This window comes from Panthera pardus, unplaced genomic scaffold (assembly GCF_024362965.1).
Source record: "Panthera pardus isolate Hobbes unplaced genomic scaffold, ASM2436296v1 HiC_scaffold_3, whole genome shotgun sequence".
NCBI lineage: Eukaryota > Metazoa > Chordata > Mammalia > Carnivora > Felidae > Panthera > Panthera pardus.
The window spans coordinates 58,231,084-58,258,459 of record NW_026526876.1 but is presented as its reverse complement, the minus strand read 5'-3'; the positions used below and the strand labels follow the sequence as shown (position 1 = coordinate 58,258,459).

The window sequence follows — 27,376 nt, the reverse complement described above, 5'->3', positions numbered from 1 at the left end:
GTGAACTTGGCACAGATTGAGGAGGGGCTTTTTTCCCCCCAGAACCCTCATACCTCCTATACAAGGCAGTGGAATGAGGGAGAGAGCGGATCCTCCCCTCAACTTTCTGGCACAGAGGGAGAGCAGTTACACTTAGAAATATATATGTATATATTTATATATAGGTCTATAAAAATTTATCACACTTGATCAGAACTGTCCCTCCCACCCTTTCAGTTGGCCCCAAGGGAACCAGATCCTGATCCTGGGCCCAATCCCTGGGTCTTGCTCTCTTGATGCCTCTCTGGCCCTGCTGATCAGTGTGAGGTAGAACTCAGCATTATTATCCACCGTGTTCTGCAGGGAACAGGCCAGCTGCTAAAAGAGCAGTGCCTCTCTCCACAGTACCCTGTGAGCTCCTGATCACCACAAATCCTGATGGATGAGGGGAAGCGCCTCCCACCCCACAAGTCCCTGGGGCCTGAGCCAAAGTCAGATCCTGTACTGCAGCCACTCTTGCATGCTGGATCACTTGCGCCTGCCAAAGATGGACTTCTTGCCAGGGTTCTTGTTGCCCACACTTAAACCGATGAGGAGCCGGGCTTTCTCCTCCTCTTCCTGCTGTTGCATGTTGAGATCTGATTTAGTTTCTAGCTTTCCCCGGACCTCAGACCCTGTTGCAGGCTTCAGCCTTAGCTTCTCTTTGATTACCTGGTAGGTTAGAGAGGAGTAAAAGGGAAGGTAAATATTAGTGGAACAGGCAGAATAAATCACTGTGAACCAAGTCAAAAAAGATTTGTTAAGCTTACATGAAGGCACAATGTGGCAATTCAAATTATAAAATGATCTCTGCTTTCAAGAAGCTTACAGTCTAATTAGAACCTATTCTAAACCTGAAGCTGCGTCAGCCCTCAGTTCCCTAAAACTCAACAGCAGTTAACATATATAAGTGTAAACATTTAAACATCTGACCAAAGTCACGGAGAGGGCAGGGATAGAAGTTGCTCACTTCATTCACCTGCCCGTTGCCAAGGCTACTTGTCCTACATATGTCCTACAATGAAATGCTCCTGAGCACAGGACCTGTTTGTCAGCCCCTGCTAACCAAACAGCCATGAACTCTGGCAGGATACCTGGGCAACCAGGGCTTTGCGGCTGTCCCTCTTGACAGCCATGGCAAAGTCTAGCCATGTCCATGTGTTGTTGTGGTACTCCAGACAGGGCAGCACAAGGTTAAGGTCACCCCAATCCACACTATTCTTCTCACCCTGCAAGAGAAGGAGGGAGAGGGGAGAGAAAAGAGCGAAAAGATCAGCTGCCATTTTTAGTCCAAAGCTAATACTTTTTTAATATATGTGCTGCTGAAGCGAACACACAGTCCAATCTAATACTTGAGTCCCAAGTCTAGCACTTTCCTGCAGCAGCAATCTAAAGATACTGATTTCCCTTTACCTCATCCTGTAACAGTACTGACTCCTGAAGGCAGCAGAGGGAACAGCAGATTATTACCCAAAGACCATCTTCACAATTTAGACTGTCGTGCCTAATTGTAATCTCTGATCTTATCTGGTTCCCTTCCCACCCTGTTCTAGAAAGTACTAGGGAGGAGCAGACCTTGTAGCTGACACACAGAGGAACCTGTGGAATCTTTATGTAGATGAAGGAGTTGTTCATGGCAGCTCGCTCTTTCATCTTGTCAATATCATCCACAGGGTGCTAGGAAAGGCAGGAAACGAATATGAGTTCTTGAAACCATCAGAAGAAACTTAGAACCCCAAACATCTCCATCTCCTTTCATCCCTGGAAAAGACTCAGGAAACAGAAGAAATCTTCAGCTGACCCAAACAGAACCCTAGGATTCTTCCATCTTTCTGTCATTAGGGGCATGTCTGGTACCTCAGGTACTTTCCGAAATGATCTTCTGACACCAGAACTCCGATTTAAGCCTTGTGCAACACCCTTCCCAGGGCCCAGTGGTGCTGCATCATCTGTTGCAATCAGCTGCCGAGGCTTAACCACTGGTATTCCTATGAAAAAGCAAGCACACCAGCTGTTGTCCTCTTTCTGAAGCTTCAGCTATCTCTGAGGCTGCTACCCCAGTCTTCCGGATCTCCACCATAAAAGTTCTCACCAGTAGTCACCAGTTTGGACTTATCTTCTTCATCACCAACCTCATCATCTTCTACGCTTCGGCCAGGAAAGAAAAAGCCCATTATTCTATGGAAGAACTGGTGTGTCAGCTGGATGGTGAGAGGCACCACATTTACCTAAAGAGGAAAAAGGCTGAAGAAGCAATTAAGCTCAGACATCATCCCTCAGTTTACCTACCCCTAATGTAACATAACACACAGATAGCTTTTGAGTGCCCTTTGTTCCTGGGTCCCCAAAGGACTGTTTACTAACCTCAAAGTGTTCCTTAACAGAAATACCCCCAACAGGGGGCCGGACTTTGCTGAAAAGGCGGAGGGCTAGCTGTCGCCCAGATTGGCAGGAGCTCTGGGGCCGTAGGACTACCTGTAAGATAAAGAGTGATAAGTCTACCCACAAATCCCTGCAGACTAAGAGGAAAAGCAACAGTCTTGCTAAGCTAGACAAGCTTTCACCTCTCAGATCACCACAGTATTTCCCTTAGTGGGTTTATGGGGAAGGGCCATTACAAATGCCCTGTGTTAGGAAGCATGAGAATGGGGCAGGAATGGGGAAATAAGACTTGCCTTATAGACAGCATTGGGGAGGAGGTTGTTCATAGTGAACCAGCCCAATTCCAGAAGATGTTCTGCTGTGTCATCAGACTTATTCACCTATAAAGACAGATTCCCCCCCAACCCCACCCCACACACTATTATAAGTCTTTCTCAGGAGCTTGCTAGAGAATTGCTACATATCCTGTTTTCAGGTTCTCCATATGTTTAACCCCAACCTTTGGTATCCCTTTCATCTCCATACAGTCAATTCACCCTTTAATCCAGTGTTTCTCATGGACACTAACAAGAGCACTAAGTGCCAGTAATCCTTCCCAATTACTGTGATGGTCAAAAATGGTCTCACTCATTTCCAAACTCCCAGGGGGAAGGAGTGTGGAATAATGAATCATGTCTTCTCCTCCACTGGTTATTTATTGCAGGAAAGCTGAATGTCAGTATAGAATTAATTCTATTCCAAGCTGGTATTGGAAGATTACTTCTTTCTGGGCCATATTTCTAGGGATAATCTTATTCAATGAAAGAAGCATTTGATCAAGCTCATCTATATCTGTATTATTTAATATTACAAACAACTGTGTCTAAAGGGAACTCTGCTCATGTATCATCATTAATAACCGTTAATACCAGCATTAGTAATCATATAATAATTAGCCTCTTTGTTTCTCCGAGTTAAGACTCCTGTGATAGGTCAATGTCTCTCAATACAGCTGCCTTTATGTGATTGTATATACCCGATACCTTGCTGTAGAGGAACCGCTGCAGCTCCAGTTCAGCAATTCCTAGCTGTCCATCTTCCTCTGTCAGACGCCATCGTGCCTGAGCAAAGTAGAACTCAGTGCGACGAACCACACTCACATCTTCTTGTTGCTTTCGCAACTCCATCTTATTGGCCTGCTGCAATTGGAAATCCTTAAAACACCTATAAATGGACAGGAGGGCCAAAGCCAATAAGGGTAACAGCATTTGGGTTGGGGGTGGGGTAGAATGCTCTAGAATGATGCAGGAGGTAAACCCAGAGATGGACCTATTTTGGGACAGCTATTCCCTATTTTTTTCACTGGATTCATGCTCCTCACACCCTGGGCCATGGGAGAATAAATCCCATCTTTCAAATTTTTCAATTCCACAGTTGTTGTTGTTGTTTTTTCTTAAGTTCCACACCCATCTTGAGAAACTTAACAGAAGACCATGGGGGAAGGGAAAGGGAAAAAAACAGTTACAGAGAGGGAGGGAAGCAAACCATAAGAGACTCTTAAATACAGAGAACAAACTGAGGGTGGATGGGGGAGGGGGTGGGGGAGAGGGAAAAATGGGTGATGGGCATTGAGAAGGGCATTTGTTGGGATGAACACTGGGTGTTGTATGTAAGTGGTAAACCATGGGAATCTACCCCAAAAACCAAGAGCACACTTCACACACTGTATGTTAGCCAATTTGACAATAAATTATAAAAATATGTATACATATATGTATATATGTATACACACACACACACACACACACAAGTATATATATATGCGCTAACTATGCCACATGCTAACCATGTTAAAAAAAAAAAAAAGTAAGTTCCACACCCAGCATAGGGCTTGAACTCATGATTCTGAGATCAAGAGTCACATGCTCTACTGACTGAGCCATAGAGGTGCTGCTTTTTTTTTTTTTTCCAAGGTTTTATTTTGGGGGTTTTTTGGTATATTTTGAGAGAGAGAGAGAGGGAGAGAGAGAATCCCAAGCAGGCTCCCCGCTGTCAGTTCAGAGCCCGACGTGGGGCTCAAACTCAGGAACTGTGAGATTATTACCTGAGGCAAAGTCAAAAGCTGGACACTCAACCGACTAAGCCACCCAAGTGCCCTCCAGGTACTTCTTAATAAAGTAATCTCTGCCCACTAATAAACCCCTACAATTGTATCTGCAATTGTGCTCCTTACTGACCAACTTCCAAGATATTTTATTTTCAGTTCACCTGCATAGCACCAGGGCCACAAGAGCTATCTTTCTGAGCTGATTTTCTCCTTTCCCAGGAGGTACTCTAATGAGGAGCCAAAGCAGGGGCTCTCCTGTTCTCAATCTCTTGGCCAAGACCAGCAACGCTCATTCGGGAAGTGCCCAAATCTACATCAGCCTTTGATAATGCACAATAGATCTAAAGCAAGGAAGAGAAATCAATTCCAGCTGGGGCACTAGAAAAGGGCAGGGAAAGGATGCTATGGCACCTGATGAGGATATTCAGCTCTTCACTTTCCAGCTGTAGGTTGGCCTTCTCCTGGTTTAGCTGCAACTGAAGCTTTTGGTTCAGGTCAAGCAAGTTCTCATTCTTGCTGTCATCCTGCAAAGACTAGGGAGCCAAGGCAGGAGAAACTGAGAGGAGATCTCCTTTGTCCTAGGAGAACACCCTCTCCTCAAACTGCCCTGGTGACTACCTTCATGATAGAATACATCTGCTTTTCCAGCTGCCGTATTTGGGCCACATGCTGCCGCACGGCCTCCTGCAAGTGTAATATGCTGCTGCGCTGTTCCTCAGGATTGCTAGAGATCTCAAGCTGGAACCTGACTCGCTGCTTCTTCTCACTATGCTCCTGAAGGAATGGAAAAGGAAATGAGCAAGGTTTCTTAATAGACATGTCTTGTAGTAAGGTGAAATACAGAAAGGAACAAGAAACAGGGACCTCTTCTGGAAAGCTTACTTGTATCTGTTACCATTAGTAGCAAGCATAAAGGGTAGGCCAATGCAGAAGACATAAAGATTTCACAATAAGCCAGTGCCACAGGGTAGGGATAGAGGTGATAGTGGGGACCAGTTACTGTTTTTAGAGGTATTAAAGTGACTCAGCAGAGAACTGACCAAGAAAAACCACACATAAACAAGCTCTGCAGTCTCAGAAACACTCAGACCTTTTCTAGACAATTTCAACTGCTGCTATTGACTAACACAGGATGTACTCACCACAAGGTCCTTTTTCAGTCTGAAGCATGGCTTTTCTTACTGGACCCCAAATAAAGCACAAGGTCTGTCAGTTCCTGTGAGGTTAACTGGCATTCTATTAGGGCCCATGCTCACCTTCCGCTTAGGTTCTACGTGGAGCAGCAGGTTGTTGACGATGTCTAAGATCATGGCATACTGAGCCGGGTTGGTGGAGATTTCCAGCTCATGATGAATAAGGGTGAAGGTATCCACAGCTCCTAGGTAATTGATAGCAGCTAGGTAAGAAACTCAAGTTTCTCTCTAAATATCGACCCCATCTTCTAACCCATATTTGGTATTAGTGAGAGATGCTCATGGGTAGAAATAGGTTTTCTTATTTTAGAATTAAACAATATCCATTCATCCCAGTTCCCTCCAACAGTCCAGTTTATTCTCTTATAGCAGAACTTACACAATGTAGAGCAAAGTGAAAGTGTTAATGCCCAGGGCACAGTGGGACTTCTAATAACACTACTAACTCAAAACCACTAAGGAAATAGCTACTTTCAAAAATTCTCTAGTTCCCTTCTAAAAGCCTTTCAAGCCCTGAATACCTTCCTGTTTCTTTAGGAGATCTTCCTTTTCCTGGTTCTCATGAACCTCAGGTGGCTTAATCTGAGTTGCTAGCTCAGGATCAATGTCATGGCTGTAACTAATATAGTACATTCGGCAGCTACAGCGTGAAATGATCCGTTGGACTTGCTGGGCTTGTTGCGCCTCAGCTGGCTGGTTCCAATCTGGGAAGAGGTGGGAAAGAGATAAGAGAAAAACATTTTCAATGGAGGTATTGTGAGAACCTCCCAGCCATATGTGATGTTTAGGGAACTCCAGACACTTGCTTTCCCCCTAGCCTAAAACAAAATGGTCCTATTCCAGCATATGTTAATTTTAAGAGTATGTAAGAAAATGCACATCTAACAACATGATGGGGAGTAAGGGAGAGCTGACCTGTGGTGGTGGTAACCATGCCTCCCACTGCCTGCCCGCTCTCCATCAGCTCCTGCACAGAGTCCAGACTACGCTGCCGGTGCTCCTCAATATTCTTTACCTGAAGACAGAGATACAGGCACCTTTAACTCCTAGCCAACTGGGACACAGATGATTATGATGCAAGTAATACTATCTAAATTTCCACTGCCTGGAACAGCTTGAAGGATCTCCCAGGGTAGAAGACATACATGACTCCCTCCTGGCCCACCACCTAAATTCTCCAAACCCAGATGAGTTACATGTCTGCAGGCCTAAGACCAGAAAAGCAAGCTAGGTTAAAATCATATCCTATCTGGGGGCACCTGGGTGGCTCAGTCAGTTAAGTGACTCTTGATACCAGCTCAGGTCATGATCTCACAGTTCTTGGGATCAAGCCTCACATCAGGCTCTGCTTGGGATTCTGTCTCCTTCTCTCTCTCTGCTCCTTCCCCACTTGTGCTCTCAAAATAAATAAATAAACATTAAAAAAAAAATCCTATCCCACCTCACACCCATTACGATGGCTACAATCAAAAAAAAAAAAAAAAGTGTTGCCAAGGATGTGCAGAAATTGGAACCCTTGTGCACTGTTGGGGTATGTCAAATGGTACAATGGTACTATGGAAACAGTATGGCAATTCCTCAAAAAATTAAAAATAGAATTTTTGCTATATGACCTAGCAGTTCCACTTCTGGATATACACTGAGAAGAACTGAAAGCAAGGTCTTGAAGAGATTTGTACACCCATGTTCACATGGTATTATTCACAATAGCTAAAATATGGAAGCAACCCAAGTATCCACTGATAGACAAATGGATAAGCAATTTCTTGTACATACAACAGAATCCAATCCTAAAAAGGAAGATGCTAGAACACGAACAAACCTTGAAGAGATTATAGGAAGTGAAATAAACTAGTCACAAAAAGACAAATACTGTATGATTCCACTTATACAAGGTACTTAAGAACAGCCAAAATCATAGAGACAGAAAGTAGAATGGTGGTTGCTGAGGACTGGAAAGGGGAAGGGAGGTTATGGTTTAATGGGTATAATTTCAGTTTTATAAGATGAAGAGTTAGGGAAATGGATGGTGGTGATGGTTGAACAACATTATGAATGTATTTAATACAAACTTAACTTTACACTTAAAAATGGTTAAAACCAGGGGTGGCATCCAACTCTTGATTTCAGCTCAGGTCACGATCTCAGTTGTGAGATCAAGCCCTACATCGAACTCTGCGCTCAGCATAGAGCCTGCTTGGGATTCCCTCTTTCCTTCTCTCTCTCTGCCCCTCCTCTGCTCACACTCTGTCTCAAAATAAATAAATAAACTTTAAAAATGGTTAAAATGGTAAATTTTATATCTTACCACAATAAAAAAAAATTTTTGAGGAAAAAGTCAATCCTGTCAAGCACAAAAAATTTCATCAAAACCAGTGACTTTCCCACCCACTTTGATATTCATGCAATTGTGGTTTTGCTGTTTTCTGTTTTCAGACAACCACCCTGACACTGTTGCCCATGGGGTAAAGGGAATGAATTCTTTTGAGTCTCTCTGCCAAGCTGAAGTCAAAGTGAATAGTAGAATGAGTGATATGAAGACCATAAGCAGATCTGCCAAGTCACAAAAAATTTCATATGGGAAAGGCAAGATCAAAGTACTCCCACCAAACTCAGTGAAGGAAATCATAAGCAAAACGAAAAGACAACCTACTGAAAGGGAGAAGATATTTGCAAATGATACATAAGGAACTCCTACAACTCAACACCAAAAAACCCCCCCCCCAAAAAAAACATTAATCCAATTAAAAATGGGCAGAGGACCTGAGTAGACATTTTTCCAAAAGAAGACATACAGATGGGCTAACAGACACATGGAAAGATGCTCAAATTCATTAATCATCAGGGAAATACAAATCAAAGCCACTTCACACTAAAATGGCTAGTATCAAAATGAAATAACACATCTTGGCAAGGACGATGAGAAAAGGGAAACTGTGCAACGTTAGCAGGAATGTAAATTGGTGCAGCCATTCTGGCAAACAATACTGAGATTCCTCAAAAAACTAAAAACAGAAGTACCATACGATCTAATAATTCCACTTCTGGGTATTTATTTGAAGAAAATGAAATCATTAATTCGAAAAGCCCTATATTTAATGCTTATTATGTGTATTTATAATAGCCAAGATACAGAAGCAACCTAAATGTCCTTCAACAGATGAATGGATAAAGACGTATTTTATATATACACAATGGGATACTACTAGCCATAAAAAGGAATAAAATCTTGCCATTTTTGGCAATACAGATGGATCTAAGGGTATTATCCCAAGTAAAATCAGACAGACAAAGATAAATCCTATATGATTTCGCTTATATGGGGAATCTAAAAAACAAACAACAAAAACAGAAATAAACCCATAAAGAACTGGTGGTTGCCAGAGGGGAGGAGGGTGGGAGGAATAGGTGAAATAAATCAAGGGGATTAAAAGGTACATACTTCCAGATATAAAATAACTCAGAGATGAAAAGTACAGTACAGGAAATAGTCAATAATACTGTAATAATTTTATATGGTGACAGATGGTAACTACCCTGGTGAGCATTTTATAATGTTTGTAATTGTCAAGTCACTATGCTGTACACCTGAAACTAATATGTCAACTATACTTCAATTAAAGAAACAAAAAAAACCCTAGGATATTCTACTCTAATGCTAATATCACAGCCTGAGGAAAAAAAGGGTTCACATGTAAAAGAGGGCATGCCTAAAAGAAGCAGAGGCCCGGAAAATGCTAGAGATCTTGCATAGCTCATCCTGCCCACCTCTGCCTGAGTATACCTTCTATGCCTACCTCCTGAGATTAGTGGTAAAGAGCACTGCTTGCCTGAATCACAGATGTAATATATCAGCATGACCTCTCATAGTACCAATAACTTGACCCTTACTTGGCTTGACATCTGATTAAATGATTACCTTGTGTGTAATTACACCTGAGGTTGCTTAGATTGAGCCCTAAGGTTGTTGGAGTAAGAAGCACCAGGCAGGGAGGACAGAAAAGGGATTAGCTTTTTCCCCACTGAGTAGAATGGTAAATGAAGTTATCCTATTGGTCCTTAAAGAGGTAGCTGGATCCAGTAACTCATTTGGGTGTACCATGCCCAGCACAATGTGGACACTTCACACCGGTTAAGTAGGAACAATGCTGAGTATTAGGTACATCTTATAACTATTAGATCTCCTATTATTCTGGGAGAATATCCTAGAAATTATAAAGCAAATTCAGTTTTACTACACTGAAAAGAAAATCTATAGCCTAGTCCCTGCCAACTGCTCATAATTCCACCATCTAACAAAATGCTGTCTTGACACACTTAGACCTCCTCTGACATAACTTTTTAAAAATGGTGTAATTATTTTCCATCTAAATGAAGCTTTGTATTTTTCAAAGCAGTTTCTCACCCTTGATCCTTTCAACAATCTTGTGAGGGGGAAGTATTAACTCAATTTTACAAATAAAGGCAACTTGGGGCCCTGGGGTGGCTCAGTCAGTTTAAGCCTCTGACTCTGGATTTCAGCTCAGATCATGGTCTCAGAACTGTGAGTTTGAGCCCCACATTGGGCTCAGCGCTGACAATGCAGAGCCTGCTTGGGATTCTCTCTCCCTCTCTCTATGCCCCTCCCCTGCTCTCATCTCTCTCTCTCAAAATAAATAGACAAACAAAGTAAATAAAGGTGACTCGCCCAAAGGCTCATGGCTACTATAACAGCAAAGGTGGCATTAGAACTCACATCACCTGAGTCCTAGACAAGCAGTCTTTGTATTCAACCTTACTGCTTTGCTGAAACTAATCAAACATCTTCATAAGAGAAATCAGAGAAAGGGCAGATAAAGAATTTATCTAAAGTTCTCAGGCTTACTGCCTGTTTTCTTGGCTGCCTGCTGATTAGTGTGATTTATTAGCAGAGGTCAGCAATCTTCTCAAACGTAAAAAAGTTCCAACCCATTTTATTCTAGTGCTGGGAAACGAGAATTTCCCTCACAATAAAAAAGAACAGCAAGAGATTAAAAAAAAAGAAAAAAGCACTATGTGCTCACAGACCACAAATCAGAGACTGCCTGCAATTCCTGTATTTGACTAACCTCTAACCAGAGCTGTCGGCCATCCTGCTCAGTGGGGCTGCTTTCAGTGGTGGCAAAGTACTGCATGCCATCCAGTAGGCAAGTCCAGGATGTCTTTTGCTTCAATGTGTCACCATACCAGGCTGGATGGTGTTGGCACTGCAGCAGCTGAGCTTTGGCAGCTGACACAATGACACAGCCTTCTGTCTCCGCTCCACGAAGAACCATCTATGCCATAGACAGGAGCAGAATCATAGCACAAGGGCCACCAGGGAAGATGAGAAGGTCAGTGAAAGGACTGTATCAATGAATGCAGCTGGATCTAATTCTGGCTTACACTATGGTTTTAGAAATGGAAGGATTATCCTGGATACCTGGTGGAAGGAATAATTGTTTGGAGCTCTATCTGCCCATTCTTATTTGGCGCTGGGAGAAGGTGAACACATATGATCAGGATCTAGCCCAATGCTAGGGTGCTCTGGTAAAGAGAAGTTACCTGGCAATTAACCAGCTCAATAAGGCAGTTTCGGTTATATATATCATCCGTCTGGCAGGCAGCGATGCCACACAGCTGATCACTCACACCTGATTCCTCTTCTGTGAACACTACAAACCTGTCTGTCTCTTCAATCAGCTTCTGCAACATGTAGGCACCTGGCAGAGAAATAGGAAGTGGAAGAAAGTCACAATCTCAAAGGAATATGGGCAATACATCTAGGGCCAAACCGATCTTCCTTCAATTTCTCTAGAAAATACTCTCTCCAACCTGCAACTCCAGCCCACCCACTCCCCTCCTTGATCTCTGAGGGCAAAATAAGGGTTGTCATTTCATTTCCTCAATTTTAACAAAAATAACAGATTCCCAAGAGTGCTATATAATAGCAGCATTTTTTTCTCTTAGGTATATCAACCTCTGATTACTCTAGGATCTTTCTTCTCATTTTGTTCCTTATATTTTTCATTTTATATTATTTTAAATGTTGTTTGTGGACCACTCCTTTCCATATGAAACCACTCCTTTGCCATTAGTGCCACTGTGTTCTCATAGCTCTACTGCTTCCTACGATTATGCCTCTAAATCCTCTTCTCCCATGTCTTAGAAATAAGTATCTCCTCGGGTTCCCTTCTCTTCCTCTTTCTTCTAATGAGTTTTTCTAACAGAGTGTTATGGTTAGCAGCATCCAGAATCAGACTTGTCTGCCTGTCCTGTATTTAAGATCCTATCTCTGCCAGTTACTCGATTGTGACTTTCAGCAGCTTGCTTTAACCTGTGTCTCAGTCCCCTTGTCTGTAAAATAATAGTAACTATCTCATAAGGTTGTTGAGGGAATTTAATGCAATAACATACAAAAGTATTTTGCAGAGTACCTGCCACACAGAAAGCAACTATTATTATCTACTTGGGATTAACTTTTAGCTCTATGCCGAAACTCCCAAAGTCTTCACCTCTAGTTCTAAGCTTTTAGATCCTCATTTCCAGCTGTTGGTTAGACATTACCTAGATGTACTACTTGCACCACAAACTCAGCATGTCCAAATCTGAACTCAACAACCCTGTTCCTCCCCGAACTTTAGTATTTAGTATCCTCCGGCTCTCCTATCTCTGATATTACTGTTACCATCATGCTAGTCCCAGGCTCAAAGCCTCAGTCATTATTGCTTTCTATCTTAACTCTTTCTTCCAACCAGTTGCCAAATTTCTTAGTACAATAACATTTCCACCCATCCCCTCATCTCCATTCCCACTGCCTCTACCAAGTTCAGGCCCTCATTACATGTTGTTGGGACACCATAATAGTTTCCTTATCTGTCTCTCCACCTCCAGTTTCTTCCTCTCCAGTCCTCCTCCACAGCACTGCTAGATTTATCTTCCTAAAAGTAAAGTCTCATGATGACACATCCCCATTCAAAAACTTTCAGTAGTTCACCACTGTCTACTGAATAAGGACCAAAAACTCCTTAGCCTTGTATAAAAGACCTGTGATGGTCTACCTGTGATGGTCTATGTGCAGCTTTCCTTTCCAGGATCTTCCCTCGCTCCTCGCCTTAGTTACTCTCTATGCCAATTGAAACAGATTGTTCGCTCTCCTTTGAACATATGGAGCCTTACCAAATCTACTCCTATTCAGGATGCCTTGAATGCCTTTCCTCCCCATTTCCACAGGTTCAAACCATACTCAGCCTTCAAGGTCCAGCTCAAATGCTACTTTCCTCGATAAACCTTTCCCTGATTGCACTCCCTCCTTCATTCCAGTCAAGAACTCCCATATACTTTTTTCTCTTTTGACTTCTCTTTTGATATCACTTTCCACCTTGTTCTTAAATTTACCACGAACTTGCATTCCTCTATACTTATTCCCTCTCCTTAAAACACCCTCTCCTCTTTTCTTGCCTGCCGAACTCTTATTTATTTTTTAAGGCCCATCTCAATGATCTTTTCTGGGAAGCTTTTCTAGATTTCCCTATGCTGATTTAAATACTTTCTTCTTAAACATTCTTAAAAAGCATTTTCATAATGAAATAATAATTTACATGTCTGTCTATTAGTTTCTGAGCTTCTCCTCATTTTTATATCCCTAATGTCTAGGGTTATGTCTGGTATATTATAAACCCACAATAAGCTAAAATGAATCTATGAATGAATGAGTGATTGGGAATGAATGAATGAACTAAGCTCATCCAGAGATGATAAACTTGTTGAGGCAAGTAGAATGTCATTCGTTTTATATCTCTCACTGAACCCAGCACAGTGTTTTACGCCTGTTAAGTACTCAATATTTGTTAACAAATTAATTCATCAAACCACATAACAATTCTTTAATCATTTTTCTCCCTTACTCATCCCGTTCTGGCCCCATCACTCCTTCATGATCCTCTCCTCCTTCCCACAGGATGACACCCTTTAACTGCCCCTATATCACGGCTATGTAAGTCAGAGGTGACCTAATATGGAAAAAGAATAGTTTTCATCTCTATATCTAGATGGAACCAGCCATGATTTAGTCCTCCCAGTTCTTGTTCAATCCTATGCACATATCCTACACCTAACTCTATGAAGTTTTATTTCCCCCAGCTTACCTCCTGAGGACCCCTTATCAGGCTGTCCACTAAAGCTGGGAGTGCTGACGGGAGGTGGGGCTGGGGCACTGGTCAGAACACTCTGCTTTGGCTTTTTAGCTGGCATCTGGGGATCAATCTTTAACCCCTTCAGGGCCTCCGTAGAGAGATTACGTTTGAGTACAGCTGCCTTTTTATAGCCATCATATAAACCAAAGGCAATGTCCCGATTGGTGGTTGTCCAGGAAGCCCGTAAATCTACCAAGTGCAGCTGGTGTGTATGAAAGGCAGGATCCCCAACTCGAGTAGAGAGCTCCTAAGAAACAGGAAAAGAACCACAAGGTAGCATGGAAATTCCCACTATTTCTCCTGGACCACAAAGGCAGAGGCAAGAAAACAAGCTTGTTGAACAAGAAATCTGTTCTGGGGGAGAAAAGACGACCCTGGAGAAAGAAAAACTAAGTGGTCTTAGTTTGTGCATTAGATTGCATTCTGACTACATCCGCTATATTTTAAATGATTTAGAAAATTTCAACACATGGGGCGCGCCTGGCTGGCTCACTCGGTAGTGTATACGACTCTTGATCTCCGGGTCATGAGTTCAAGCCCCACCTTGGGTGTGAAGCCTACTTTAAAAAAAAAAACAAAAAAGAAAAGAAAAGAAAATTTCAACATAAAAAATCTTTCTTTAACTAGGAAAAAACAACAACAAAAAATGCCAAAGAAGGTGCTAGGAAAAAAGTTTTACTGTTTCTTGAAAGGCAAGAGACTATCTTTAGGAGACGGAGAGAAGGAATATTCAAAAAGAGGTACGCTGATACAAATGATGATAGCGAGTTCATCAGACAGTAATGATATTTTTACTTGGAATACAGTCAGAAACGTTACCCGGGACTTAGCTTAAAACCTACTGCTATGGACTAAATTGTGTCCCTCTCCATAATTCATATGTTGAGACCATAATCCCCAATGTGATAATATTTGGAGATGTGACTTTTAGGAGGTAATTAAGTTTACATGAAGTCACAAGAGTGAGGCCCTTGTGATGGGATTAGTGCCCTTATAAGAGACACCAGAGAGCGTGTTCTCTCCCTCTCTTTTCCTGCCATGTGAGGACCCAGCGAAGGCAACTGTCTACAAGCCAGGAGGAGAGCCCTCACCAGAATCTGACTATGTTGGCCCCTGATCTTAGACTTTCCAGCCTCTAGAACTGTCAGGAATAAATTTCTGTTGTTCAAGCCACACATTCTTTGGTGTTTTGTTATAGCAGCCCTGTAACAGCAGACTAAAACACCTACTGATAAAAATAAGGTAGCAAAGAGACTGTGTCAGGCGGTACCTCCTCAGCCGTGCGATTGCTGTGCCGTTGGTAGGTGAGAGAGGACAGGCTCAGTAGGTGGGTCTTTGTTACCAAGGGATCAAGGCAGTGATCAGCATTTTCTTCAGTGGGTGAAGCCATAAGGTGAACAGTCACCTGACTTAGGTCACTAACCATCTGGGTCACACTCCAGTCAGAGATGAGACGCCGCATCACTGTGCCCGCTGAGAAAAGGAGGCATACAGAGCCCATGCAGACCAGTACAGAAGAACAGTGTGGGACACATAGAGGGAAGAGAAATGTGAAGGGCAAAGAGGGTAGGAAAAATGAAGGCAGTCTTTGACCTTACCTTGAGGTATAAGCCGCTGAGTTCCCCTAGTGAAGACATGGCCCTGACTGCACTCAATCTGGATGCCCCGTTGCTGGGCAAATGAGGCCCAATAATGCACCTGGCAACAAGAGAGCATAATACTGAACAAAGAATGACATCAGATGATTAAGATGGGAAAAAACACAAAAACGAGGGAAAGGGAAAGAACTGAAGATGTCACCAGGACTGTCAGAGCCTGACCTGTAGCTGGGGAAAGAGTGCAGTATAGGAAAGCTGCTTGTAGTGCTGGCCGAGTTTCTTTTTGCTAGGTTTCAGGTTATTAAAGAGCTTTCCCCTACAGATAGGCCTTGTGACACTAGTCCAAGTTGCCCAGAAGTTTTGCATCCAGCGCAGGGTACTACTATATAGCAGAATCCGGGGCTGGGATATCGCTGCAAAAGAAAGGATAGACATTTCCTACCTGTGGTTAAAACACAGAGATAAAGCTAGCTTCAGCTTTTAGAGGTTTAAAAATCCAAACAGCATTCAGCCTCACACTATCCCCAACACCCATTCCTTTTAAAGATCTAAGCTTTGTTTTCACCAACCCTCTCTCAGAAAAGGTCCTAATCCAAATCCTCCCTTGCTTTCCTTATCCCCTCCCCCAAGGGTCAAGTTGAAGTCCTCGGTGTTTAAGCCCATCCTCCCAACCCTTCCTCCCGCTGCCCCAGACCCAAGCCTCACTCCCACTGTGCCGGGTCAGATCCATCTTGATGGAGAGATTGAGGTTCTCAGAGCGGAATGCCCGGTAGGAGTCATGGAGCTGGCCCAAGGGCACCTCAGGCAGGAACTCTGGAGCCCGCAGAGTGACACCATGGTGATCATGGGGGTTCCCATGGCACAGCCACTGCAGGTCCAGTGTCATGCAGAGGTCAGGCAGGTGAAGGAAGCAGCAGTCATCATACCTGTCTCACAACAGAGTCCCAGCCCTCAGTGCCCTGGTCACTTGCAACCCCCTGGCCCTTCCCCACTCCCTCCAACCTGAGTCCCTCACCCCGTTGAGGCATTACTCCACTCACTTAGAAGCTGTTCTCACGTTGACATCCAAGTCACCCTTGAACACAAACTGACCAGGTTTCCAATGAAAAGACAGGTGGCTCCACTCCCAGTGCATATTTTCAGTTGTGTTGTACGGGTCCTATAACCATCCCCAACAACTTGGTGAGATCTGGATACAAGTATCCTCCAAACCTCCCAAATCAGTACCTTTTCCTCTCCCTACCATGTGCTACACAGGCCCCAACCACACCATCCTAGTAACTCCTCTGGAACCCCTCACCTCAGTAGCCAGCTGGTGCAGATTTGCCTGTTCTATGTCCATGTGCCAGTCCCCATGAAACAGTAGACGGCTCTTGTCCCACCAGGGCAAGGGTGGGCTGGGGTCAGCTGAAGGCTTGGTCAAGAGGTCCACAGATTGGCTAATCAGGGTCCAGGCTGGATCCCAGCACGGGCCCCATACCACTGTGTACTGGAAGATTTCCGCTGGGACAGAGGGGCAAAGGGTACAGCTTGTTACACAACTTCTTTCTTCACTCCAGAAGGGCCTCAGCTCATCTCCCATCCTAGCAACCACAACATCCCTCAGCCAAACCAACTGTCTTCCTCTACTCACAGCGGAAGTCGTGGTAGAACTTGAGTGGGGGCATGTTCCTCTCTACTGCCACATTACCCCATGGAAGCCCCAAGTGCAAGATCTGACGCCGCCGGGAACAAGGCTGACCACTCTGCTCGGTGCCCACAAGTCGACCCATCAGCCTCCAGTCACGGATCTCAAACAGGTATCGGGGATAATCTCTTATCCGAACTGTTATTACAGGGAGGATATACAATGGCTATTCAGAGGACTGTCTCAATATTCTCAAACATTTTTCTCCCCCACCACTACTTTTACCCATCTATTTAACAAAGTCAACTGAGAGAACAAGAGCTGGCAATTGACAGAAAAGCTGAAAAAGGGCATGGAGACACTGAGCAGATGGTGAGGGGAATACCACTGAGATCCAAGGGGTACACCAACCCTGAAGATGACTGTGTTAGCTGTCCCTTTATGTTAGCCAAGCAGTTTCAGGGTGAAATTCAGGAACAAAGAAAGGGAAGAGGAGCCCACCCATCCCACTCCACCCATCCCACAACCACCAGAGTTCCCAATATAACTGAGCTCCTCTGCATCCACTCAAAGAGCTTCCTGGAGCTGGGAGGGCAAACACCAGACTCTGCAAATAAGGAAGTACTACTTACCCAAAAATGTCTTAACACTGCACTTGAGCATACGACACCACTGAATGACAAGATCTACTCCCTCAGCAGGGAAAGGGCTGCTTGGATCAAGCTCTTGAACTTGCTCTACCACACGCTCAGGGCCATGGAAGGAGACATCTGCCAGAGCTACCAGCTCTAGCCCCGCCAGGCTCCAAGTGAGCAGGGCCCGGCGCATAGGTGTGTTGCCATAGAGACGACGGGAACGCTGAATGTAGATTTCAATGTTTTTATGTTCCAAAGAGGCATAGAGCTCCTCAATTTTGCGGGCTGGCAGTAACTCCCCATGTTGCTTCCGAAGGGCAGCCACCTTGGCATCCAGCAACTGCAGCCTTTTGGCACTCTCCTTACTTTCATCCTTCATCAGTTCATAGTTATCACGAAGTTTCACCTCAAAAATGTCATCCAGGAAAACCCATGAGAAGTGCTGAACCTTCAAGAGTAGATCCGGTGGGAGTGGGGCAGGGCTTGGAGAAGCCTGAGCATGCGTTCCTCGATGCAGTCCCTTCAGCCATTTCTGAACTCCCACAGCCTCATCCAGAGTTCGAGAGAAATCGTACTGATAAGGAAACTCCACTGAGACTGATCCCAGGGACAGGAGCCAAACACGGTTCCGGAGGGTCTGCAGCACAGGGAAGGGGTTCCGGTGGAGGATCATCTCCTCCAGTTCAGGTAGCAGCTGTACTTCCACCTCCTTGAAGTTGAAGATGTTATTGCCATCAAAGCCGGCAGCCAGCTCTGGGCAGTAAGCCTGCAGTGAACCCCCATGCCTGCTCAGCGACACACTCTCTGCAGCCAGGGTAATGAACTTGTCCTCAGCTACAAAAGCTGTCAGCTTAGCTGTGCTCACCTCTAGTGTGAGGTTTAGGAGCCGCTTTGGAGGAGATGGCTCAGGTAGATGACCTTCTGGCTCAGACGCAGCCTCTGGAGTCTCTAGTGCAAGGAGTGGAACAGTCTCGGGAAACAGAGTGGCTCTTAGTAGGTCTCGGCAATGCAGGGTAGCCAGGACGTGCTGGTACAGGTACATGTGATCTGGGGGGCTCCAAAGTAAGGTCAGCCCTGCACCACACTGAACCTTCAGGGAGCAAGAGAAAAGGATCTGTCAGTTACAATATCCCAAAATAGGAGAGCTGACCGGGAATATTATACAAGCACACCTGGGTCAAGAACCATCTCCACTAGGAAGTATTTCCTGAGTAGCCTCATTAGTTACTCCTTTGCCTTGTTCCCCTTAGCACGAATGTGCTGAGCTAACGGTTCTTGTTTATCTTATGTGTAAGAGCACTCACACTTTTGAATTCTCAACTGGATTCTAAATTGTCCGAGAGTAGAGATCATGTGTGTTGATTCTTTGATATCTACCATAGGATATCAGCTATGTACAGCAGACAGTTAATCATTTGGCTTTATATTTCTGTCTATGAGTTATTTTTCTATAACAGGCTCACTCTGCATAATAACCACTGCAACAATCAATTTGAAAATGTTTTATGCATTGATTGCATCTCAATTCTTAAATATAAAAAAGACTGACCACACAAATCAATACAGCAATTGATTTACACAAAAGTATGCCTCAAAGAAGGGAGTCCTTGTCAGCTTGGAAAACAAAATCAATTCTGAATAGTGAAGCAGAGAAAATTTAAATTCCAGAACAGAAAAATTCCTTTGAGTTCCAGCCTCTAAAAAGGCAACTCTTCAGTTTCCAAGGGAAGCTGAAGCCTGACAATTAGGAAGATATCCCACACCTCTCCTAAGAGGATTCCATGTCCACCTGATAGTCTGAGGAGAAAAATCTTGGAAAGCCTCTTAAAACTTGCCAGTGCCTCCATCTTTAGAGCCATTCCAGCCTTTTATTTTTATTTACTTATATTTAAAGATTTTATTTTTAAGTAATCTCTACACCCAACGTGGGGCTCGAACTTAAAACCTCAAGATCAAGAGATGTATGCTCCAGCAAGTGAGTCAGCAAGGCACCCCTCCCTTCCAGGCTTTTAATGAGCTGGGTGCTTCAGGAAAGTAACACCAGATCATGATCTTTAAAAAAAAAAAGCTCCTTATTTTTCAGAGATATGCACTGAAATGTTTACAGTTGAAATTATACGTCTGGTATAGGTCTGCTTCAAAATAATCCCAGAGCGGGAGGTGGATGGCAGAGTGTAGCTAAAACACATTGGTCCTAAGCTGGCAATTACTGAAGCTGGGTATGGATACGTACAAGTTCATATGTTCTAATTGTGTGTATATTTTACATCCCACAATAAAGAGTTAAAAATGTACAGAACAAGCAAGGACAAAAAGAATAACACAAGGTGTCCTATTTCTCACAGTTTGAGTTTCACACCAGACTCAAAAGACTGGGAAATGCTCTAAGCCTAGGGAGAAGCCAACCTGACTCCACCTCCCCAAAGAAGCATTACCTCCAGGGAGCGGATGCTGCTGTGGTAGGTGATGGACAGCATGGAGAGGCTGAGCACGGGAGTGGGGATGTCAGGAGCCTTGCAGCACGGCTGCATCTTCTCTGTGACGGACTTCACCAGCGCAAGCACAAGTCCCTGGACACCCACAGTGGAGGTTTCAGCACTTCCCAGGATAGTCAGCGTGTCCAGTCGGACCTCGGAAGCACCTAACATCCAGAAACCATGTCAGCATCGGTTCGCAGCTCTCAAATGGCAACCGCAGCCCTCACTCTCCTTTCTTATTTATTCCCTCCACTCTAGCTTTCTGTGTTACCCATACCTCCCTAAGATCATTCCTCATGTTTCAGGGAAACTTTTCCTTTCCTAAATTAACCTACCTAAATCTGGCAGACCCAAAGAAGCTCCCTAACTGCTACAAGGTGCCCGGAGATGTACCAGTTACTCTCTAGAACTAAACACACACGGAAATAAAAAAAATCAATTTCTTGATCAACTATCAAGGCTTTTTTTTTTAATGTTTATTTTCTTTTTGAGCAGGGGAGAGAGAAGGAGAGAGAGAGTGGAACAGAGGATCAGAAGAGGGCTCTGTGCTGACAGCAGACAGCCCAAAGCAGGGTTGAACTCACATATTGTGAGATCATGGCCTGAGCCTAAGTTGGACACTTAACCAACTGAGCCACCCAGGTGCCTCAAGGCTTTTTTTTAAATAATGATTTGACTTTTTATTTTTTTAATACAATTTATTGTCAAATTGGCTTACAAACAGCACCCAGTGCTCATCCCAACAAGTGCCCTCCTCAATGCCCATCACCCATTTTTCCCTCTCCCCCACCCCCTTTTTTAAATAAATCTTGCTTAATATTTAATAGCTCCTATAGACCTTTAAGAAACATCAAGAAACCCAATAGTTATGTAAGACCTTCCAGTATCTCATGCCTTTAATTTAGAAATTTTTCACATAATCATGGGGCACCTGGGTGGCTCAGTCAGTTAAGCATCCAACTTCAGCTCAGGTCACCATCTCGCAGTTGGTGAGCTCCAGCCCCAAGTCGGGTTCTGTGCTGACAGTTCAGAGCCTAGAGCCTGCTTCAGATTCTGTGCCTCCCTCTCTCTCTGCCCCTCCCCTGCTCATACATGCACATGCACTTGCTCTCTCTCCCAAAAATAAACATTAAAAAAATAAAATTAAATAAATAAATAAAATAGAAAAATTCACATAGTCAGCTTCATTAAATGAAAAGGCACAGACTGAACCAGCATAATCTGCTTAGGTTAGAAACTACCCACTTCGGTACAGACTTCCTGTCCCACTTACCAACCAGGGCAGAAAGGGTGAACAAGTTCATGTCCTCCACCTTCAAGTCCACCTTCCACAGTAGTGACACAGATTCCCCAAATGAAGACTCTCTAGAGACAGCGGACTTCCCAGACTGTATGTCCATCAAGGATAAAATGCGAGAGAGACACTGGGCACAGGTATCTGATGCTTCTACCTGCAGTCCTCGGATGGTACAATCAAGAAACAGGGTATCTGACTGGGTGCTAGACAGGCCCAAAGGTTGGTTATAGCTACCCTAGAAAAGAAGCAGAGGGAGCCCCATTATGAGCATGCAGACACACAGTTCTATAATACCCTGATGCATCATATTCTGCCAAAAAGGGGCTCCATGCTCTAAAGCAGGGCAGGACAAGGAAACTATATGGGGCTCCTGTTCACCAAAGTCCCCACCTACCTGTAGTGTGAAGGAGTCCAGGACAAGTGCCTCACCCCAAACATGCATATTGGGTGGGTGGGGTGCCCGCTGAATGTGAGAGTCACTGCCCACCCGCCAGCAGAGGTGGTCCACAGTTAGGACGCCGCGCTGATGGATACTCTGTGGCCTCAGGTGCTGGTAATCTGAACAAAGAAGGTGGGAGAGAAGAGTTCTGTGGAACCACTGTGGCCATCAATTGGGCCCAGCTTCACTAATGGACAGATTCTTACTCCTTTTCCATACCAGAGCCTTACCTAGAGAGATGGAATTGAATCCCAAGGCAAAGGGTGGTGTATCACCAAGCTGAATGGAAACGTTGACATTGGAGATGGAAGTGCTAAAGATAATGGGAGCCAGGATCTGGGGGAAGGTTCTGCAAAGGGACAGACATCACTGTTTGGTAAGGAAAGAATTCCAGCTTCCCATTATGGAGAGACACCTGAAGCTCTCCAAAGTCAGGGTGAGTTTGGTTGTGATTCTTAGAATGGAAAACAACCAGAAAATTAAAAGACTGAAATTTTCAGTTTGCTGTTTACTGCTACTCCCAACAGTAATCTGTAGGAATGCCACAGCTACTAGGTTGAACCACATGAGACTGCCATTTCATAGGTCAGATATGAATGTCAAATATAGACATCGGCATATCGTATGATTCAACCTAATACAACCAAGGGGCATTCCTTCCTAGCCATGGAAGGTGACATGACCGACCACCTTAAAATCTAAGGCAGACAAGATACTGTGGATCATTTAAGTTCAGTTCAACAATTGTTTATTTTGTATAATAAGGCACTATGCTGAGCAATAACGACATAGAAACAAAAAGGACCTCATCCTACCGTCAAAGAACCTAGTATAATGGGGAAGATCTATAAAATAGAATTGCTACTGAAGTAATCAAATACACATTTAACACAATATGCCACTTTAGACCAAAAGAATCTGAGAATCCACCTGGTAAGATGGTGGCTGAAAAAGATTACACTGACCTTTTTTTTCTTTGCGTAAGAACAGATGAACTAGACCCTTGGGTCTCCAGTGCTAGCATGTGCAGCCAGTGAGAGAATTCCTGGTGCCGGTAATGAATAATGCAAGTATTCAAAACCAGGGAGGCTAGGAGGTCGATGGTGGTCACCTGAAAATAAATACCAGAACTGTGGGCTTGGGTTTTATCTCATTAGCTCACAATGCAACGATACAGGGAGAGAGTAGAGAAAGGAACGATTCTTGGTATCACAGTCATCACACCTGCACACTGGCCTTGAGGGAGTTGAGACAGACAATGCGCTGGCGGCTCTGGGACAGCAACAACCCATCTGTAAGGGTAAAGAGCAGATCAGAGAAGAACACTGGGGAAACAAAACATAAAACTAGGAGAGGGTCAGAGGCAGGCAAGCAGATGAACAGATTATCACCCAAACTCATGAATTGGGGCTATTTTCTCTCAGTATGTTCTCTCCTCTCCATCTCCAGTTACACTGATATTAAACTAAAAAGACCAAATGGGGCACAGGGGAAAGAGTGTCTGGTACTCTCAGTACCGACATCCCCACCCGTGAACCTTTCAGTACGAGTTCAGTGTTCATCTGTGCCATATCAGAGTTTGCTGTGAAGCTTCGAAGAGGCAGCTGGTCCTCATCACGGTGGTACAGGAACTGCAGCAGCTTCAGTGTCCAATTCAGGTGCCTGGATGAGAGACAGACTCTGGCTCAGAAATACGTGCCATTCTGGGGTGCCTGGGTGGCTCAGTCGGTTAAGCGTCTGACTTTGGCTCAGGTCATGAGCTCGCAGTCCGTGAGTTTGAGCCCCACATCAGGCTCTGTGCTGGCAGCTTGGAGCCTGGAGCCTGCTTCAGATTCTGGGTCTCTCTCTCTGCTCCTCCCCAATTCACACTCTGTCTCTCTCTCCCTCCCAAAAATAAACATTAAAAAAAAAATTAAAAAATAAAACAAACAAAAAAAAAGAAATACATGCCATTCTTACTCCCTTTCTCCCCACAGACAAACTCAGTGCAGCTACTAGGCTGGTTACAGAGACCCCAGCATATAGCTCCAGTTATCATTCTCCGTACTTCTGTGCCAGGAGAGATCTCACCTCTTTTGACTGTTCATGGACAGCACCACACTTGTGATCTCCATCTTCACTTTGACCTGGTCTGGCAGCTGCTGAAGGAGGTACAGGCCAGGCAGAGCTGGCTCAGCCAAGTTCTCTGTCACCTCTGAAAACATAAATGAATAACACAAGAGCAATGAATCCTGAACACACTCAGGTCTCCCAAAATGCCCCGTCCTCTTTGGCCACGTCTTCCAGATAAAATAGGCTAACCCAATGCCCAATATTAGGCCGGGGCTTTACCTGAACAAGGAACAGGTTTGGGTGCTAGGCTTGGGCTCTGGCGCAGCAGCTGACTATGGAAAAGGCCCTCATGCAGTTCAGCATGGAGTGTCCACATATCCACAGCGATCACCTTCAGTTGCCGACTGCTGATGCCCACCTCTAGACACAACTTTAGGGCCAGTGAGAGCTCCGCTAGGCAGGTGTCCTCCTACAGGGAGGATAAGCCTCTGAGGTGTTAAAAAGTAGGCAGTTTGGGGTCAAAATGCAATGGTCTGGAACACCACCTTGAGAGAATCCACATAAGAACACAGAAGCTCCTTCGTATCTTGCACCCAGAAGGAAACAAGGCATCTGAATGACCATGGCATACTCACCAACTGGCCACTCTTTAGAACTTTGCTGTTGATCTGATTTAGGCTCACCTCACATTTCAGCCTGGGAAAGGAAAAAAAAAAAAAATTAGAGTACTTGGCCCCTTTCCTCACCATTTAAGTTCAGTCAAGCTTTGCTGGCTGAAAGGAACAAGGCAAGGAGAAGTGCCTAATCTCAACCTCTCCTCAATTGCTACAGGATGAAAATCTGACACCTTAATAAGAAAATTCACCCACCCTAAAACAATTTTAAGACAAGAATGGAACTACCTGACCCTCTTCTACCCAATGGTTACCTTTTCCCATCACTGTCCAAAAGAAAGCTGCTTTCTCTGATCTGAATGTGCCACAAGGACTCAGAAGTAGCCACCTTGAGAACCATGATGTTTATAGAATCTACGTGAATGGAGAACAGCTAGAAGAAGCAAAGAAGAATAATGATTAATATCAAGGCACTACCTTTCCCTCCTAACAGAGAAAGAATAACAGGTAGCTCTTGATATGACGTTCCCAAAAGAGTGGAAAAATCCACCCATGACTACAAAGCCAGCCATCCCTACTACAGTCCAGGAAACTGGGAGAAGTATCTCACCTGACAGAAGATCTTCAGTAAGGATGGACTAAAGGACAGTTCCTTTTGATGCACCCCAGTGCTCTGAGAAAATGGGGCAAACAGGCCAGAAACCTTCTGTAGATCCGTTCTGATACGCACTTCTCCAAAGCACAATGCCACATAGCGTCTGTTCAGAAGAGAAACCTCACTATCATCAGGTCCACCCTTCCCTAGCAGTCTCCTCCCCCTCTCACCTTCACTCTCTCAACCTCCCTAGAAATATAGCTCAAATCATGGATAACAGTCTCATAGTAGGTATCAGTATCTGTCTCACGAAATAACAGCTTCCAGGCTAAAGGGGAGGGGGAGAGGGAGACATCAGCAAAACCCCTCCTTGGGTTGTGAGGCCTCTGTAGAATGTCATTCTGCAAACTCCAATTCCAAAAGATTCCCCAAGGGAAGAGTAAGGATGTAGAGTACTCACGGCAGGTCATGGCTAAGGAGTTTGCTGGAAATCCACAGGCTATCAATTTCCTGAAACAGTGTGGGAGAAAGCTTTGTACATTAGCTGCCAGGTAAACCATTAGCGGCTTGACAGACAGGAAAAGTTCTACGAGGAGGAAGCCCTTCCACTAAATATTTTCCACTCCATTTCCACCAACTTCTCTCCTGAGCACTATATCCTGCTCCTCACAATGACATTGGCTCAACTTGGTTAGTATTCCTCTTTCATGGATATGTTGCTGTTTCCCCTCTTAAATTAGAACAGTAAGCTCTTCTATTTCCTGTTATCTCTGTTCTGTCCTTACTTCTGTATCTTTCTTATTGTACCCTGCACACTCTGTGCCTTATAAGGATTTTTAACTCAACAACTTGCATTGATCCCAGCGTTTCCAAACTAACTCTTAAGATCATCTTGGCAAAGGGGTGCCAAGGCTGGGCTAACCAGGAAAGTCACCCAGAATTTTTTTAAAAAGTAATAAAAAGTTGAAATTCAGCTGGGTCCACCCACACACATACCCAGGGAGTTGCCCAAGACTCACCACTGTTTGCTGGTGCTGTTGAAACTTAAGGCTGACATTCTGGATCCAAAAAAAGGAGCCGATCTTTAGCTCCGCCTGCAGCTTCCGCTGACACCACTTGGTGGCCAACCGGACCACAAACCACCTGCAGAAAAATCCTTGTGAGTTCACAGGACCCTCTCCCAATTTGGGCTTTCCTCATTCCTTGCTGGTCCTAGAAGGCCTTGCAAAAAGGTCATGTCCTAAAGCTGGATCTTCTGAGCAACTCTCCAGTCTCCCAAAACAGCATTCTGTCACTTACACTCAGCCACAAAGATCAAGACCCTAATTCTGTAGTGTCCCCTTCACCCAGATGAAATCAGACAAACTACAGTCCACCTCCTAAGTTGGGGACAAAGAAAGCAATCCTTCCAACCCTTAGGAACCCCAGATGAAGAAAGAAGAGGCCCCAATAGGATTCGAAGTACAGGCAGCTGTGTCAGATGTGCCATCAAATACTCCCCCACACAGTCCATGTCTCCGCCCTCTAGACAGGTGTCAGCGAGAAGGCGGTGGGGTCACACCCGGCCGGCTCAAATGCCGTTCTCTCCTGGGCAGCCAGACCTGTTCCGGCTCCTAGGGCGAGGCTGCAGGTGCCCTCTGCACTCGATGAAGGGTGCACTCAGGGGCGTGTGGAGGGAGAAAGAGACACCACCAAGCCGGGGCCCCTACACACACACACACACACACACACAACCTATTCAGCTTCGAGCCTCAGCATCTCCTCAGGCCTCGCCCGCTCCCTCAGTCTTCCCTACTCCCAGGTCCTCGGCGCCAGCTCGGGTCTTACGCCCCCGCTCAAGCCCTCTCCTCGCCGCGCGACCCCTCCGCGGCCCTCCTCGGGCCCTCCCCCTCCGCCGCCTGCACACCGTCCCCCCCAGACCCCTTCCCCTCCCGCGCGCCCTTCTAGCGCGCCCCCCCTCCTCAGTCTCTTTTCCTTCCCCAGCCCCCGCCCGCTATAGCCGGGATCCCCTCACCGGCCTAAGAAGAGGGCGCAGAGCGCAACCAACAGCAAGGCCAACAGCGCGGAGAACAGGGGCATTCCGGCCCCGGCCCGGCCTGGCTCTGGCCCCCGCCCTGCCGGGCCCCCCCTCCCCACGCCGGCTCCGCTCTGCGCCGCCGCGGGCCGACCAG

The 27,376-nt window shown here is 44.9% G+C and overlaps 1 protein-coding gene across 2 annotated transcripts; it reads right to left on the bottom strand.

The window, feature by feature from the left end:
- Window positions 1–126: 126 nt before the first annotated feature.
- On the bottom strand, window positions 127–27,374 carry BLTP2 (bridge-like lipid transfer protein family member 2). 2 transcript variants are annotated; one of them, XM_053892396.1, is made up of 39 exons: window positions 27,220–27,371; window positions 26,225–26,348; window positions 25,666–25,715; window positions 25,221–25,368; window positions 24,925–25,043; window positions 24,632–24,692; window positions 24,276–24,465; window positions 24,015–24,138; window positions 23,482–23,606; window positions 23,169–23,236; window positions 22,910–23,055; window positions 22,175–22,293; window positions 21,900–22,063; window positions 21,482–21,740; window positions 20,167–20,372; window positions 17,729–18,821; window positions 17,103–17,294; window positions 16,770–16,972; window positions 16,510–16,628; window positions 16,175–16,395; window positions 15,692–15,882; window positions 15,470–15,569; window positions 15,142–15,344; window positions 13,824–14,118; window positions 11,242–11,399; window positions 10,767–10,973; window positions 6,595–6,694; window positions 6,201–6,383; window positions 5,743–5,864; window positions 5,105–5,260; window positions 4,898–5,019; window positions 3,423–3,603; window positions 2,690–2,780; window positions 2,383–2,489; window positions 2,111–2,246; window positions 1,876–2,006; window positions 1,594–1,695; window positions 1,113–1,247; window positions 127–690 (listed from the first exon to the last, which is right to left on the bottom strand). In XM_053892396.1, the coding sequence occupies exons 1-39, from the start codon at window positions 27,282–27,284 to the stop codon at window positions 508–510; spliced, it is 6,699 nt and encodes a 2,232-aa protein (XP_053748371.1). In that variant the 5' UTR covers window positions 27,285–27,371; the 3' UTR covers window positions 127–507. The 2 variants fall into 2 exon arrangements, 1 of the variants encoding a protein (XP_053748371.1); XR_008418593.1 differs by lacking the exons at window positions 127–690; window positions 1,113–1,247; window positions 1,594–1,695 and having other exon boundaries at window positions 1,891–2,006; window positions 2,111–2,262; window positions 27,220–27,374.
- Window positions 27,375–27,376: the final 2 nt, after the last annotated feature.